At 47.8% G+C, this 16626-nt stretch overlaps 1 protein-coding gene across 15 annotated transcripts in view; it reads left to right on the forward strand.

The window, feature by feature from the left end:
* Positions 1-16626, forward strand: part of ITSN1 (intersectin 1) — a 213911-nt gene that overhangs the window by 154026 nt on the left and 43259 nt on the right. For 9 of the 15 annotated variants that reach the window (XR_011533735.1, XR_011533734.1, XM_070597188.1 and 6 more), the window contains 2 exons: positions 207-324; positions 2037-2228. Coding sequence is in view for 13 of the 15 variants with exons in the window: in XM_070597188.1 (XP_070453289.1) it covers positions 207-324; positions 2037-2228 (310 nt within the window). In the remaining 2 variants the exon portion in view is untranslated. Of the gene's footprint in view, positions 1-206; positions 325-2036; positions 2229-2590; positions 4092-16626 lie in introns of those variants that run through there. The other 6 variants (XM_070597197.1, XM_070597200.1, XM_070597195.1 and 3 more) reach the window with 1 other exon arrangement.

Below are 16626 nucleotides of genomic sequence, written 5' to 3' on the forward strand. Positions count from 1 at the left end.
AGGCCTTGCTCACCAACGACTACCACAATTTGAGTTTTAGCTACAGTCTTGTCATTTTGTAACGTAGGAATCCACTGATTTCACTGTGAATGCCATTTGTTTTTCAGTTAGGTGTAAACTTTGTGTAAGCGCTCTGTTACAAAGCAGACTGTATCATGAAAGAATACAAACGTTTTAAACATTCTGACGTAATTTTTTCTTATTAGGCACGTGGGAAAAAGCGCCAGATAGGCTGGTTCCCTGCTAATTATGTAAAACTGTTAAGCCCTGGGACAAGCAAAATCACTCCAACAGAGCCACATAAGCCGACGGCGTTCACCGCAGGTAAGCAGTTTGCAGTCTCTGCGTGGAAAATGGTCTGCGTGCCGTGTGGATCTTTCCACTCAGCGTTCTCATGAAGTATCTGAGATTGCCTTTCGCATCTGCTGTAAGCACTGCTTGTACTTGGTGGGGCTGATGCCCAGCTAATGTGATATGGAATATGTCTTTCAAAAGGACCAAATATCTCGGCAGCTTTGCCGCGCTGGGCACAACAGAGCCCTTGTTGGGACTCTCTTCGTAAAGGAGTCATGAATGCTGTGGCCTTAAAGCTAGATTTTTCTCTTGATTTCTTTCCAGCTGTTTAAATGGGGATTTGGGCCAGGGGGTGAGGGGACAAAAAGGGACTCCTAAAAATAAATGGCTGGGGTCTAACTAGGTCAGGAGATTGAGCTGGAGGCCACGGGGGTCTGTTGGTTATAATGTGCTGCTCACTGAAGACTAAAATAACTCCCCTGTGACATTTCCTGTGAACAGAGGGGCTTCGCTTAACGGGCAGGATGTTGCACGCACCCTCCTAAAGGACAGAAAAAGCACAGAGGGCCCTGCAGCTGAGCTGGTTGGCTATTTTCTGATTAAAGAGACCAAATTAGATGCTTCAGGAGTCTTTGAGATGGGTAGGGTTAAGGGAGCAGAGTGTTTTCTTTAGGTCTTTAAGCCACCAATTTTTGGGTGGCATTTGTGGAAAATGCAGAATTTTCATTCCAGTACCTTGTCGTTAAATGTCTGTGCTATACGTCCCCAGTGAAATAAGATTAAAACTTGGCAGCCTTTGCGAGAAATGAAAGGATCGGCAAACTTTGTGACTTGATTCCCGACCTCAGCTGGGCCTCTTTGCTTGAGCCGTGGCCTCATGTGGGCAGAGGGGTGTGGTGCCAGCTAGGTCTCCTCTCTTATGAGGAGGCCTGGAAGTGTCCCCTTCATCAGGTTGGTTGAAACCTACAGAAATAATTTGCTGAAGTGATTGAATTACCTGGAGAATTTGAAAAACCTAAACCTTTATATAGGTTGGTTAGGAAAGATTAATTGGGGGTACATCCTAACTATGCAGACTTGTATGAAGTATAGAAATGCCATGAAATGAAAACAGTTTAACCTCCTATAGATTTGAGGGAAAAATGAGAAAAGAAAAATTGAACTGGAAAATTCTGAATTTTGGAAATTGGAAAAAATTGAATCTGGAAATTTCTTTCTTTGAGATAAAACCTTGAGATGCAAAGATACAGCAGAATAAAAAAACTGATTTTAATTTTCACTAAGATTTGGAGTTTTCAGAGGTTAGGTGGTAATTACCCTTCCCCCTTAAAAAAAAAACAAGAACTGTAGTAACATCCCCATGATACACAGCTGTCCTGTGCAGTTGGGCCAGTCTTCCAGAGTCAGCATTTTATAGGAGTTCCCCTGCACTCAGATGGAAGTGATTCCATGGAAGCATTCAATTAGCATTGTAAATTTTCTGCTGACAAGTAAACATGAAAAAGAGGAAGATATTATGAAAACCAAAGACTTAGTGTGGAATTTTTCCTGTCGTCTTGGTTTTTAATCTTTCATCTTTCTCTGTTGCCCACACTACACAAAACCCATCAGAGCACCTCTGCTTCATTTGATCCTCTTCGGAAAGGACAAACATAATACATGAGAATAGCTAATGCCCCCCCGTTGCCCGTTGCGCAGGCTGCGCCCACGTGCGGCTGCTCACCCGGCCCTGTCTCCCGCAGTGTGCCAGGTGATCGGGATGTACGATTACACCGCCCAGAACGATGACGAGCTGGCCTTCAACAAGGGCCAGATCATCAACGTCCTCAACAAGGAGGACCCCGACTGGTGGAAAGGAGAAGTCAACGGACAAGTGGGGCTCTTCCCATCCAATTATGTGAAGCTGACCACAGACATGGACCCAAGCCAGCAATGTAAGTGCCCTGGTGGCTCCATTGCCTCTCCTCTCTGGTATCTCCCGGTAAACATGCAGCATTGCTCTGATTCTGCCGAGCTTCGTTTGCAGAACTTAAAGCTAGACCATTGCTGCGTTTGCAACAGTCTCTTTGAAGACCTTCTGTAATGGAAGACTTTATCTCGTGGGGTTGTTTTTTTGTTTTTGTTTTTTTTTTTCATTCCTTGTGTAGCATGACCCCTCCCTCCCCTCCCCCTTTCTCCTTTTCTTTTTTTTTAATCATTTTGGCACCATGCTGTTTACATGCCTGACTCATTTTCCTAGCTTGAATTTTGCTCATTGTTTTGTTTTGCTTATGTGTTGTTTTCCTCCTTTTTCTAGGAATCATATGTTGTCCATCCCCCCCTCAGGCTTGAAAGTCCTCAAAGAGACCCACTATCCCATATCACTGCCCAGAGGGATGATGGGAGATGCAGCCTTGATCATGTGACTTCCAGCATGATCACCTACTGCCTTCTGAGTAGAAGAACTCACTGCAGAGCAGTTTACCTCATTGACCTTAGTTGCATGTGATGGCAATGTCGAGTTATGACTTACAGAGATAGAAGCAAAAATTACAAAAATACACAGGGTAGTGGGTCCTTTTGTGGCTTTCCTAGTGACTCAAATTGACTTCCCCCCACCTTTGCACAGGTGCTTTCAATAGTTTTAAAATTATTTTTAAATATATATTTTAGCCTTTTAATAAAAAAAAAATTACTTCTTTGCTATTTTTGGTTTTGCAAAAAGACCCACTATCAAGGAATGCTGCATGTGCTATTAAAAAATGTTCCAAATGTCCATAAATCTGAGACTTGATGTATTTTTTCATTTTGTCCAGTGTTACCAACTGAATTGTGTAGTTTGGGTTTCTCCCTACTATAGAAGTACAGAGGCGTTCGGTATATCTGTTTTAAAGATGTGTAGAATGAGCCCGATTAAAGAGAAGGTGTTTTGTGCTTGTGTGTGTATCAGATGTACCTTGTTGAGCATGTATTAACACATCCTGTACATAAGAAATTCGTTCTCTCCATGGCAAAAGCTCTACCCTTGTATGATGCTCTAATCATATTGCATTAATTTTATTTTGCACAGTGACCTTGTAGCCACATGAGAAAGCCCCTGTGTTTTCACTTGGTCTCAGATTTATCTAGTTGAGTTGGTGTTTTCTGTTCTGGGTTTTTAATTTCGCGTGTTCTCATGCCACAAATCCCTAGACGACACCACTGAGATTGTTCTAATCAACAATCTCTGACATCTCTTAGTCTCTGTGACGTGAAGACCTATTCCAGTGACTTTTCATGGAATGACGTATTTTGAACAAGTTAATTTTCTTGACAAGAAAGAATGTATAGAAGTCTCCCTGCAATTAATTTCCGATGTTTACATTTTTTAACTAGACTGTGGAATTTCTACAGATTAATATGAAATGGAGCTCGTGGTCCGTTTACGTGTTAGACGTGTTGTAGCTGAAGCCATGTTTGTCTTTTAAACACTAGTTGGAAGCTCTCAATAAAAATGCCCGTTGCCGACAGCACAGAAGAAAGGGTGAGGGAAGCCTCGAGCACAACCCAGCAGTCCTACTAATGACTTTTAACCCGTAGTTACCTTCTGTGTGGACGTCTCTCCCCGCGGAGACTGTGCTGGCGGTTGTGTCGAGGGCCTTCTCCACTCACATGGCGCAGAGAACGAGGACCGCTCCTCCTCGTTCACTTGCGCTTCAGTATTTTCATGGATATGAATGTAAAATATATAAATATATAAACCTGCGCTTTAACAACTGTAATACAACCTTTTGAATTAGTTCCGTGTATAGATAATTAAATTCTTCATATAAAAGTTAGACGGAAATGTCTCTGTGTTCTTGATGTTGGAACCTGGCAGTGGCGATGGGGAGGTGAACAGACGAGATGTCTGCAGGTGGGCTGCTGCCCCCGTGTCCATGGTGACGTGTGTTCTTTGAAATACAGACATCATGAGATCCTCACTGAGTCTTCTTTGAATGGCCCTCCCTCTTACCTTGTTCCCCACCCCTCCCTGATCAACATGAAAACAGTTGCCCCTTATAATACTGGTTTTGAAGAATAGAACTGCCACCCAGCTCAGTGGTTACCTATCTCACTGGGCCTTTGGAGTATGTTATTGATACATTAACAGGTGTGTGACTTGACTTGGGGTACAAAACATTTGTCTGAAAGATGTATCATAATAAGGGTCTGTTGAACATCCAAAAAATATGTGGGTAAAGGTGGAAACTTTCACATCTTCCATACTGTTGTTCACCATCCGTTTCTGCCTTGCACACTCCAGGCTCGTTGCCTTTGCAGAAATAAACCAGTGTACACGTTGATGAAACTGTTTGCCACGATGACCACATGTTTGACTCTGTTCATGAACTTTGCTTATGGGTCCTCCCCTGCCATTCAATGGAAAAGTGATTTCCTTTGTCAACTCAGCAGATATTTTAGAGGAGAGATCCACCAGGGGTGGACAGCCCTCTGGGTTCTGGGGAGAGTGTGCTGCTCACTGAGTAGAGATAGGGTCCCTGTCCTCATGGAGTTCAAGATCTAATGGGAGGAATAAGCAGAAATCCAAACTACTGCCGTCTGTATAAATAAAAGTGGTGTGTGTGTGATCAGGTAATAAGTTCTGTGCTCGGGGAAGTATGGCTGCCAGGCCTTACTGAGCAGGACATCAGAGCAGATGGGGTCGGGGAGGGCGACCCCAGGGAGAGGGTCCAAGGACCCTTCCAGGAGAAAGTGATATTTCAGCTGAGACCTGAAGGATAAGTAGGAGCCAGATGAAGCTGGGAAGAGAAGTGGCTATCCTAGGCAGAGGTGGCATGCAAAGGCCTGGAGGTGGGTGGAGAGATCTGTGTCCCTGTACCCCAACCCACCCACTGTGGAGCAACAACCAAGGCAGCAAGTCCCATCTCTTGGCAGGACCCCTTCACCTGTATAAGCCAGTGTTTCTCCAGCCTGGAGTCTGGCTAGAAGGGATACAGTTGTCAAGGTGGGTAATCCTCTATAAACTCTATATAAGCTCTCTTTCTATACTACCCGCTCTCTAGACCATTCCTCGAGGCTTGCTTCTGCGTTTGTGAAGCTGACGCAGGCTGTGTCCCCAGGAAATTGCTCTTTCCCCTCACAGATCGTTCAGTTTGCGTTTGACTGTGGAGTGTCCATCTGACCCAGTGCTTCTCAACCAGGGGGAAGGCGCCTGGCATCTAGCAGGTAGAGGACAGGGATGCCGCTCAACATCCTACAATGCATAGGACAGTCCCCCACAACAAAGAAAGATCTGGCCCCAGATGTCACCAGTACCAAGGTTGAGAAACCCTGGTCTCACCCCACCGGCCACTGTGGTTAGTGTTCACCTGGTTGCTTGTGGCCGAAAAGGCTGCCCTGTTGGTGGCCGCTGAGGTTGTTCTGGTAACTATGTTGAGTAAACTTAATCATTTAATAAGTGCATAACATATATCTGCAGCATAAAAAGTGTGCTAGAACCTTGGTTTCATATTTACACTTGATCTTACTCTTTTTGGTTATTCCTCATACTCTTTGCAATTTGCTACTATATTAAACTAAGTTGGTCATGTTATCAGAGAATCTGGTTAACAAAAAGTTGAATAAAAGGGAGAGAAAGCATCTTACTCTTCATTAAATTAGTGAAGGGACACTGGGTATCTCCTTTGGCCCAGAGTTTAAAGATGACAGATTTGGGGGGGTATGGGAGGGTGAGGTATTTGTTAAATAAAATTAACTGGTCATTAAATCTTTTAATTTCATAATTGATATTGATTTGTCTATGAGAATATATTTGCAGCTGAACTTTGGGTACACTTCTGTTCCAGTGGCATATGGACGAGAAAAATACAAATGAGATCGCCTTCCTTTTGCAGTTTTGAATTGCTTCTCTAATTCAAATTCTAGGCAGAGCAGGCCCTAGAGGGCTGAAGGAAAGGAGCGGGGCCATGTGGCCCAAGCCCCAGACGGCCCCTGCCTAGGAGGGTGTCTGGGAGAAGCTGATCTAAAGCAAGGGTTCATTCCTCTATAAAATTACCAAGTATTGCACCATTACCTGTAGGATGGAGACTGGTATCCACCCTGTTTCTGGGAGGGAGCCAGGCAGGCCCAGACTCCCATGGCAAATGGTGCCTGGGTTCTCTCCACCTTCTTTGATATGAAGAAAAAGCTAGTAACACTAGTTTAGGAAAACCCTCAAAATAGTAGGTTTAACCATATGAAATTGCCAATATTCTTATTTCCTACTGCAATTTCATGTGGGTCAACATAATACACTGTGTCATGGCCTGGCACGTCATAGGTTTGGTGCTCAAAAATGCCTGTTGAATGGGCGGGTTGAATGATGAAAACGGAGAAAGAACCGAGTTCCAGTTCTTGGTTCACACTGCCTCACCCTCAGAGGGGAAACCAAGATGTCGCTGCAGGTCCTTTTCCCGTTAGATGTCAGCTTCCCAAAGCAACAGTCTCCTTGGAAGGGGCTGCTCCTGGAGGCTCTCACTCATTTGGTCCGTGAAGGAGGCCAAGGACCAAGGATGCCAGGGCGCTGCCTCCTTCATCTGGGCCACATGTCCCTTCCAGCATGGGGAAAGCACCCACCCAGGTCTCTGTTGGGAACGGCCCTAACAAATTACCGTCGGTCCTGCTTCCTGGCAAATCAAAAATCCTCTCTGAGAGAAAGTGAATATTCATTTTTCCTTCCAGCAAAGTTATAAGTTAATCCTATTCATTCTTTTTGGTTCCAAAAATACTCAAGAGAATGTTTATGGAAACTACACTGAATGCCAGAGATCCCAAAAATGCATGGAAAAATAGCCCCTTCTTCAAAATGTCTGATATTTTGGATCTGGCAGGATAGGGAAGCATAATAAAATCAAAGATCACGATGGCCTTATATGAATATTTCACTTCAGCCAGAGTTCTCTTGGGCCTTTGCTTTAAGAAAACGCCACCCATAGAAACCAGACTCCCAGAATGTTTCCTGTGTGTAGTTATTCCATATCCGAGCTTTCCATTGCCTCTCAGAAAGGTTTTATTCTTTAAATTGAAAAGTCTCTGGGCATTTTTAAGTGGTATAACTTGAGTCACAAAAATTTAAGGTTTTGTTTGTGAAAAATGAGAATCAGCTATAAAATTCTCGTGCATCAGTGCAACTTCCTGTTATGCATACTGCCTCATAGAAGCTACCATATTACTGTTTTATGTTGTCAGCAGGCTGGGTGTGTCTGTGTGAGAGAGAGACAGACAGACAGGACAGGCAGAGAGACAGTGATTGACAGGTGACTTAAACGCCTGTTTTGTAGCTTGGTGACAATGGGTTGAATAGTGAGGTCAGCAAGCAGATAAAAATCACTCATAGATTCTGGCGGAGGCTGACAGCTGCTTTTTCCACATCTGCTTGGCCCGTAGTGTCAGGGTGATGTTGCAAGCCTCAAAAGAGGAAGTGTCCCTTCCCTTGACTCAGCCCATCATGCTTCTTAAAGTTGGACAGGTCCTCCTCTTGATGCGGTTTCTCCTCACTGGCCCAGGAGAGGGAAAGTCACTTTTGATCTGCCATTTTTCATCAAGGAAGCTGTGTCAGAGTATTGAACAACTTGACTCCCCTTACATGTGCCATGCTGTCCCTTCCCCTCTTGGTCCCTGTCACGTAGTCGTGCACACTGATCCACCTGATTGCACTCCAGGCCCCGTCAGGAAAGTGGGGAAAGGTCAATGGTCGGGGCGGGGGGGGCGGGGGGGGGATGTGCAGAGATGCTCTGTGAGGATTAGTGGATGAAGTTGAGAACTTGGAGAACTGAGCACCAGCCCTGCACTTTGTAGCTGAGAATGCTGAGGGTCTGGGAGCTACAGTGACATTCTCGAAGGCAGCTCCCAGACTCCCGGGCTGGTCCTCTTCCACATCCTACTGTTTAAGGACAGCCCCATCTATGCCAGGGCCTCAGAGCTGCCCACCTCCATGTAATCAGTGACTGCGTCTGTGGAAAGATGGAGAACGGGTTCCTCTTCCTCCGTGTGGTCCTCTTACTGCTGGGGTTGCGGTGGGAGTCTGGAGCTGTTAGTGAGGATTCCATCACATTGCTGTACCTTCTCAACACACAAGCTCAAGACACAGCTAGCCTCCTCAGCCTTAAGTCCTTTCTCACCCGACCGCGGGCGAATCTTCCAATGACACAGGCTTGGCGGAGATGCCCTTACTCTGTGCCAGCCTAAGAACATGTGTTGCTGTAGCTTCTCAGTTTTCATTCCTGGCCTTTGCCAAAAATACGTCGTGCTATATATGATAACACAGCTAATCTACGAATTCAGTGTAATATTTGACACCATTTCTTTTAAAATTTTGGAACATTTTTTTTCCCTATAGGCAGATAGTAGGGAAAGGGGTATGGATCATCATAACTGTATCCTGGGCCATTAAAGAGGCTAGGAAGCAATACAAGATGGCGGTTCAGAGCAAGGGTTCAAATCCCAGCCCTGCCACTTACTAGTGTAATTGTGGGCAAGTTACTTAACCTTTGGGCTTCAGTTTCCTCATTTACATATGGAGAGATAATAATAACACCTAGGAGATAGTAAGCCCCCAATAGATATTAGCTCTGTTGTTATTGTTGCTGGAGAGAAAAGGCATTTGTGCCTGGTCAGTGAGCATCACAGAATCCATTTAACTGGCTTCCTGCTTTCTTGCATTGAACTCAGCACATTGGGTTGTGTGCATTTTAAGACTTTTCAGAAAACGTGCTTTTGCAGATTGGGGATCTCAGAGAGAAAAGATTGGACAGCTTTCCTTAAAACTTTCAGACGTCTTGTTCATTTGTGCACAAATCAGGGCTCCCTTTGTCTGTTAGCAGGAGGCCCACCTGTGTGGAAGCAAGCAGCTTTTTCCAACACCTCACCCTGCTCCCTAGACGTGCAGTGGCTCTCCGGACTTTCGGCCACAGCCTCGTCAGCAGACTCTTGGCGGATGGGGAGAAGCTGCCCTGTGTTTCACACGGCTGGCGGTGGGGAGGCCAACAGAGCAAACGGAATGTGCAAGGCTTTTAAATGTCACGTCTGTGTTGGCAGGCCCATGCAGCGCTCCACAATAAACCTGTCACAGATGCATTGAGTCACTGGGTCCTTTATTTCTCATCACTGCATTCTGTGGCCTTGTGTTCTCCTGCCAGCAAAGACTGGAACGTTCAGCCCCAAAACATGCCAGCAGCTCATTTTTTTTTAAAGCAACCACGCAGCTTAGATAAGGGGCATGTCTCCCTAGGGGGTGCATCCCCAAAGCGCCGTCTCCAGAGCAGCCACCCCCAGCATGCTTAGAGACCGGGAGGTTAATTCTCTCCTGCCCCACTGCCCACACCCCTAAATGCCTGTCAGGATCCAGAGCTCCGGGCCTTGGATGCCTCTGTGCTGTTTGCTGGGCCTCCAGCAGCGCGCGAGCCCTACAGTCTGCCCCCGCCAAGGAGCCAAGCCAGGATGCCCCTCTCCCGGGGGCGTTACCTTGGCGTTCTGAGGTCCCCGTGGGAAGACCCCCACACGTTGGAATCCTCAGTAACGGGCCTCCACTGCTGTGATCTCCAGTAGGAACCCTCACCCTGCCCAGTCCTCAAGGGGCAGAAGTACATCTGCCTGTCCTCTCCCTCCCCCGACCCTCCCCCGTCCCTTGCTGTGTCAGGGCCCAACCTGCTGGCGTTTCTCCAGCAAGCAGCTTCAGCTTCCCTCCCGCTACTCCCTGAGAGTCATGGCTGAGGAATATGGAACCAGGTGATGGGGTTGTGCTCAGCAGAAGGTGAGCGGACAAGGTGCCTGCTCTCCCGAAGGCTGTAGGAGCTGGAAGAGACAGTCAGCAGACAGATAAGCAAAATCATTTCAGCTAGTGATGCATGAAATGGGACAGCGTGCCCGAGGACCAGGGCGACGGTAGATGGGATGGCCCTGGAAGGCCTCCTGGAGTGGTGACATGGGGGTGGAGATCTGACTGCAGAGGAGTCAGCGTGCAAAGATCAAGGGGACCAGCATTCTAAGCCTGAGGAACAGCAAGTGCAAAGACCCCGGAAGGGGAATGAGTTTCTCCTGCTCTTCCCATCGGGACGCACTAATCTTCTAAGTGGTCACTGCTCCATACTCAGCGTCTTCCAGCCTCTTCTCCACACCTTAGGCAGGGAGCTGTTTTAAAAAGCCAACTACTGCTTAAATCATCCAGGGGGTTCATAGTCCTCATGGGATAAAGATGCAGGTCTCACAGTTGGTCTGCAAGGCTCCGCTGCTCTATTCCCATCTTCTTCTGCCCATTCGGCAGCCCCCTCCCCTTCCCTCTCCTCATTTATACCAGTTTCTGCTCCATTTTTAGCATGGCTCAGCTATCGCTTCCTCAGAGAAGCCTTCCCCAGCCGGGGCCTTCCTATCTGAGTTGCTGACAGGCCCACCAATGGGTGGCCACTGTCGTCGAAAACATTCCAGGTTTCCACACCAAATGTGTTGCAGGGGCCATGGGCCTCTCGAGCTTGCAGGAGGGGATGCTGATGCTTGAAGAGCTGAAGTCTGCTTGTGCTGTTATGGAGCTGGTCTCCAGCAATCTGATCCAACTTTCTTTCTAGTTCTTTCTGCCACCTTTTGAGTCACCACGATGACCCTAAAGAGAAGTCCAGGCTTCTGTTGCCCCAGTGGGTTTCCCACTGGCCCTCTTGAAGACTGTCTCCTCTGACCTCTGAGCCAGGTGATGGAAAGGTCCACTTGGATCACCGGTCCCCACTGCAGCATCCTGGGCACGCATCGGGAAGGAAGTGGGGTGGACAGACAGCATGGACGTGGAGCCTCTCCCTGCCTTAGAGATTGCATGACCCAAACTCCCAAAGCCTCATCTTCCTCCCAGGGCTCTGTGTGCCTGCACGTCCAAAGAGAGGTGGTGCCTGGGCCCTAGTCCATGGACCCTCATCATGCAGCCCTACCCTGACTGTTGAGTCTTACCCAACCAGACCTTCCCTCTGTCACCATTCTCCTCACCACCTCCCCAGGATTCTTGTGTCAAGCCTAAGCCACTGGTGGGCCCCACCCAGTATGCCCTCACCCCATCTTGCCACCTCTGTCCACTTACCTTCACCACTCCTCCTTTCTCTGCTGCCTGGCCCAGCTCCGTTGACTCTCTATGACTGAGCTCTTTGCTGAATTCCTAGTTACTTGTACGTGAACATGAGTGGATAGAGGCTGATGCAGAAACACATACATGCAGTCACGCATCACTTAACTATGGGACACGTTCTGAGAAATGCATCGTTAGGCGATTGTGTCATTCTGTAAACATCATAGAGTGCACTTACACACACCTAGATGGTATAGCCTACTACACACCTAGGCTATTTGGTACTAATCTTATGCGATCACAGTTGTCTCCTATGCGATCACAGTTGTCTATGTGGTCCCTCGTTGACTGAAACGTCATTATGTGGCACATGATTGTATTCTTTTCTCCCTAATTAGACTGTGAACTCCCTGGATCAAGGCCATATCCCATGAAGATCTACACAATAGCATCACTAATCAATAGCAATGGTACCTCCCCTTGCATAGTTTATTACGTATTGCATGACGCCCAGTCTCCTCATTAGATTATCCACTGGGAGGCAGCATCTACCTCGCACCCTTGCGTATCATCCAGGGGCCCTCACTCATGGCAGTTGCTCAGGAAGTGTTCCTAGGGGGCAGTCCTGTTGCCCTCCCATTGTTCCTCAGGCTCATTCCTTCCTCCCCAACAAGGTTGTGAGGGAAAGGACGCATCACGGTGTTCAGTCTCCCCTCTGTGTGTGGCCTAGAACCCTGCACAAACTCATGCTTGGGAAGGCACCATTATTTAAAAAAGAAATTCATATGGGAAGGCCCTAGAACAGGAAATGAGCTCATGAATTATAAGAATTGTTATTCTTCATTCTTATAAGCACCCTAAGTACCATGTGTTTACGTATGTGTTCGGTTTTCTGTCTCCCTCCACTAGAATGGAAGTTCCGGGAAAGCAGGGACCTGAGCGCGTCTGCGCAGTTGCTGGAGATGAGCAGAAGTGTCACAGGCTCAGGTTGTCTCTTGTGTCCAACGAGGCCAGTTTGCCAAGTTAGGAGAGACCCCAGGGGACCAGGCTATTCTTAGACTCTCGTGAAGAAAGTTCCAGTGGGATGAGAAGTGCACCTGTCCCTCTGGATCGCCCAGAACTGGTCTGGCCTCCAGACCATCCCATGGGTGGGGCCACCCCAGGGCTGGACAGCCAAGGTCCGTTTTTGGAGGAAACCCAGCTGCGTTGACCTGCCTGGCTGTCAGTAGTCCCTGACAGCTTCAGGCTTCAAGGACAAGAGTGTCGTCTCAGCCAGGTCTGGTAGGAATGTACTGGGAGAGAAAGGGGGATGGACCACCCTCAGACCCACTCTTTGAAGAGCTGGTGGTTTCCTTGTAGTTCTCCAAGACATCAAGAGCAAAGGTTTTTATTCCTGGTTGCAGAGATCACTATATGTCTTTGGACCCTGTCCCCTCCGTTAAAGATGGCATTGAGCAGAGTGACCTTTCAAGCTCTAACCCTAGAGTCAGGAGGCCAGGTGGTGGCAGTGTGGCCTCCAGGAACAGAGCGTCAGAGGTTCTCTGGGCTCGGGGCCATGGATGGCCTTGGCCCATCAGCTTTCTGTGGTTAAGGCCATCACATCCCTTCGGACAAGTTGATTGAGTGACTTGCCTTGGGCTGGATTCGGTTCAGCAGTTGTGGCAACTCTCATGCTACATGTGCCTGGACAGGTCTGGTTTCTGAATCTCGTGCCCTTTACACCAGGTGTCTTGATTTCCAGGCAATCTTCCTTCTCATGGAGTGGTCCTCACTCTTGGCTGCACGTCGGAACCACCTGGAAGCTTTACAAATTACAGATGCCCAGGTCATACCCCAGCCAGTCGGATTTGATTGGTCTGGGGTGCAGCAGGGACACTAGGCTTTATAAAAGCTCCTTGGGTGAGTCCAATGTGCAGCCAAACTCGAGGGCCATAGCCCTCATCCATCGTCTATGCAGCTGCCATAGTGATCCTCCTGAAATACAGCCAGGACCTTCCCTGATTCTGCCACCAAAGACGAAAATACACACGCCTCACTCCAGGGTTCAAAGCCTCCTTGACTGTGCTTTCCCACCTGTTATGGGCTGAACTGTGTTTCCCCCAAAACTCGTATGTCAAAGCCCTTACCCCTAGTACCCGAGAACAGGACTATATTTGGAGATAGGGACTTTAAAGGGGTCATCAAGTTAAGATGAGGCCATTAGGGGGGGCCCTAATGCAATCTGACTTGTGTCCTTAATAAGAAGAGGAGACTTGGGCACAAAAAGTCACCAAGGGTGATCACATGCAGAGGAAAGACCATGTGAGGACGTGGGGAGAAGACGACCGTCCGCCAGCCAAGGAGAAAGGCCTCGGAAGAAACCAGACCCGCCAGCAGCTTGATCTCGGACTTCCAGCCTCCAGAACCGTGAGACAGTAAAGTTCTATTGTCAGAGCCGCCCAGGCCATGGAACTTTGTTACAGCTGCCCGAGTTCACTGATACATCACCTTTCCAGCAAGGCCAGAGGCACAGTGGCTGAGAGCCGGGTCTCATGGGGTCCCACTCCCTCTGCCATTTGTTAACTGAGGCTTTGGTAGGGGACTTCACTTCTCTGTGGCTCAGTTTCCTTGTTCCCTCTGCTCGGACCCGTCCCAACTGCCCACCCTCCCTGACATTTGCCTGACGAAGTCCAACTCAAATTCCTCCTCCCCTGGAAAATATTCCCAACATCCCTCTTGTCAAGACTACTGCCTCCTCCCTTATATTCCAATAAAGATGTGTTTGTACTTCTAACATCCCAATCTGCCTTGTGTACCCAAAGGATTTATTTACGGCCGCTACTAAGGATACCCAAAATACCACAGATAGCGCACATCGGAAGCAGGAACTGGGGAAGAAAGGAAAACAAGGGTGTGACATAGATGGGAGCAGGAATGAGCTAACAAATGCATACCATGGGGCACTTGATGCCACACCAGGAATTCCAGTGTCGGTTATAAAGCCACAAATGATACGCCTTTAATAAAAAAAATTACTAACATTCTTATTTACGGACAATTAAGAGATGACTTACCCCTGAGAGTAATTTGATTTTCACCACTTCTTAACAGTTATTATGCTGCCTGGAAGCTCATGTAGGCTGAATTCTCCTTCTAGGGAAAAAGTTAAGCTCATCTGGAAGCCACCTTGGCACTTCTATCTTCTGTGTTATGACTCAGTGCAGCTAAGGGGAAGCTCCCAGAGGGACCCAGCCTCCTGGGGCCTGGCCAGCCCCCAGGACAGGCTGGAGAGGGATGCCTGGGCTCAGCTGGACATCGGCACAGCGGGTCTTTGGTGCAGTCGGGTGACATTCCCCCATCTCTTGCTGCAGGCCCAGTGCCCACCTGGCTTCCTTAGACCCCCGTAAAAATCCAGTCTTAGGGATTTGCAACTCTGTGGTCTCGAGGACTGATAACTGACAGTGATGCCCTCTGTGAGCGCCTGCGGTTTGGCAAGGATCTGAGTCAGGATGGAAGGCCCGAGCCTCCGGTAGGCTGAGGCTCCTGAAGGACCCGGCCCACCCCCTTTGTCACAGAATCCCAGCTCTAAGCACAGCGGTCACAGCAGGAATGCACAAGTTCACAGCTTAGACAATGGGGGTTTCAGATGTCAGCTGCAGGCTGGAGGATAAAGTGACCAGAGGACCTTCCTTACGTCACATCCGTTGTGGGCTTCGCCTGCCTTTCCTACATACCAGGCCACCCCTCCCTGCCCCCATGCCACTGTGCCCAGGAGGTGGAGGGCTGCACAATTAGATTCATTTTCCCTGGAGAATCCATCTAGTGTAGCGTTGAGGAGAGTGGGCTCAGCTGGCAGGAGAGACCGGGGCCGTAAGGTCCCATTTCCTCCAGCCAGGTCATCCCTGGAGAAGCCTTCAGCGTAGACGGGAGCTCCAGGAGCCCAGTTAACATGTATCCTGCTGACCTGGGGCCATTTAGCCAGAGGACTTGGGCTGAATGTCCTCAGAGACGTTGGTGTATCCTTTCCCTGGTTTTTCAATGAAAAACCATCGCCTGAACTTCCACATTGCTGGATGCTACCCAGCTCTCTCCCCTGGTCCCTCCCGCATCATGACCTCTGTGATCTATTTCCCACCTTATCTCCCACAGCGTTTCTGCGTTCACCTGACACATTGGTCCGTTCCCTGCCCCCCCCCCCCCCCCCATAACGGCCCCATTCACCCAGCCAAATGGAAACCCAGTGCAAGTAGGACCTCCTGGCAGACTCCTCCTCTCTCGGGCCAAAGAGCATCTACTTTTCTGAGTGCCTGCAGCCTCCACCTTCGGCACAGCTCGCAGGCTCATTGTTTATTGCTTGCTGTTTTAAATTTAATTTTCAAGTCTCCCTCAGGGCTGTGAGTTTCCTTGAGGACAAGGACACTATCCTGCTTATTTCTGTATCTCTTGGACTTCATAGGAACTTGATAAATATTTATTGACCGTCTTATAGTATATTTTGGCCCATTTCATAACAGGAACCAGGCGTGTTTATTTGCTTTGCTCAGTGGCCAGCTTGCTGTGGGGGCTGGTTTGGTTTTTAAAATTATGGTCCTTGATGGGAAAGGAAGTAGAATGGTTGGGGGTGTGGAGAGAGGCGATGCTCATTTTTTACCCTAAATACTTCTGTATCCTTTGAACTGTTTACCATAAGCATATGTTCATGTATTACTTTTGTAATAAAATGATTTATTTAAATGATGCTGTTCATATGAATATTGTCCCATGGGGACAGGTGACTGTTTTGGGTAAGATTTTCCCGTACTTTTCTCCAGTGCCCCAGATTCAAATCCTTTCAAAATGGCATCTTTCTATTTTGTAAATGTGTCTGACTCTACAAAATTATAAGGGGCAGTGCAGAGATTAGGAATTTTACGTGGGCTCTAATTGGGGATCATTTTTAACTGCCTGGAGTCCTTTGCAATATTATTTCAGCTGTGAGTGGATTAAATTAGTTATAAGAATCTCTTCATCACGCCGACATGTCCACAAAAGGTTATTTGCCATAATCTGTCTTCTCGTTTTTCCTCGGGAAGGGAGCCAGCAAACTGTGGTTTATCCTGCTTCCCAAAGGAGAGAAGGACCACATCCCTCCACCCCTAAAGGAAACTCTTATTTGAAATGTCTTTTCCATTTACCCTGCTCTGAATAATGAAGTTTTTAAAGTCTCTTGTTTTTCTAAATATTAAATTTTCAAAGAAAGGATATTTTTGAGTTCAAAGTGTCTATTTCAAGTCTGTAATGGTTCTCGTGGTCTGGCATTCCCCAGCAAGAAT

This window comes from Equus przewalskii, chromosome 27, assembly GCF_037783145.1.
Source record: "Equus przewalskii isolate Varuska chromosome 27, EquPr2, whole genome shotgun sequence".
Classification (NCBI taxonomy): Eukaryota; Metazoa; Chordata; class Mammalia; order Perissodactyla; family Equidae; genus Equus; species Equus przewalskii.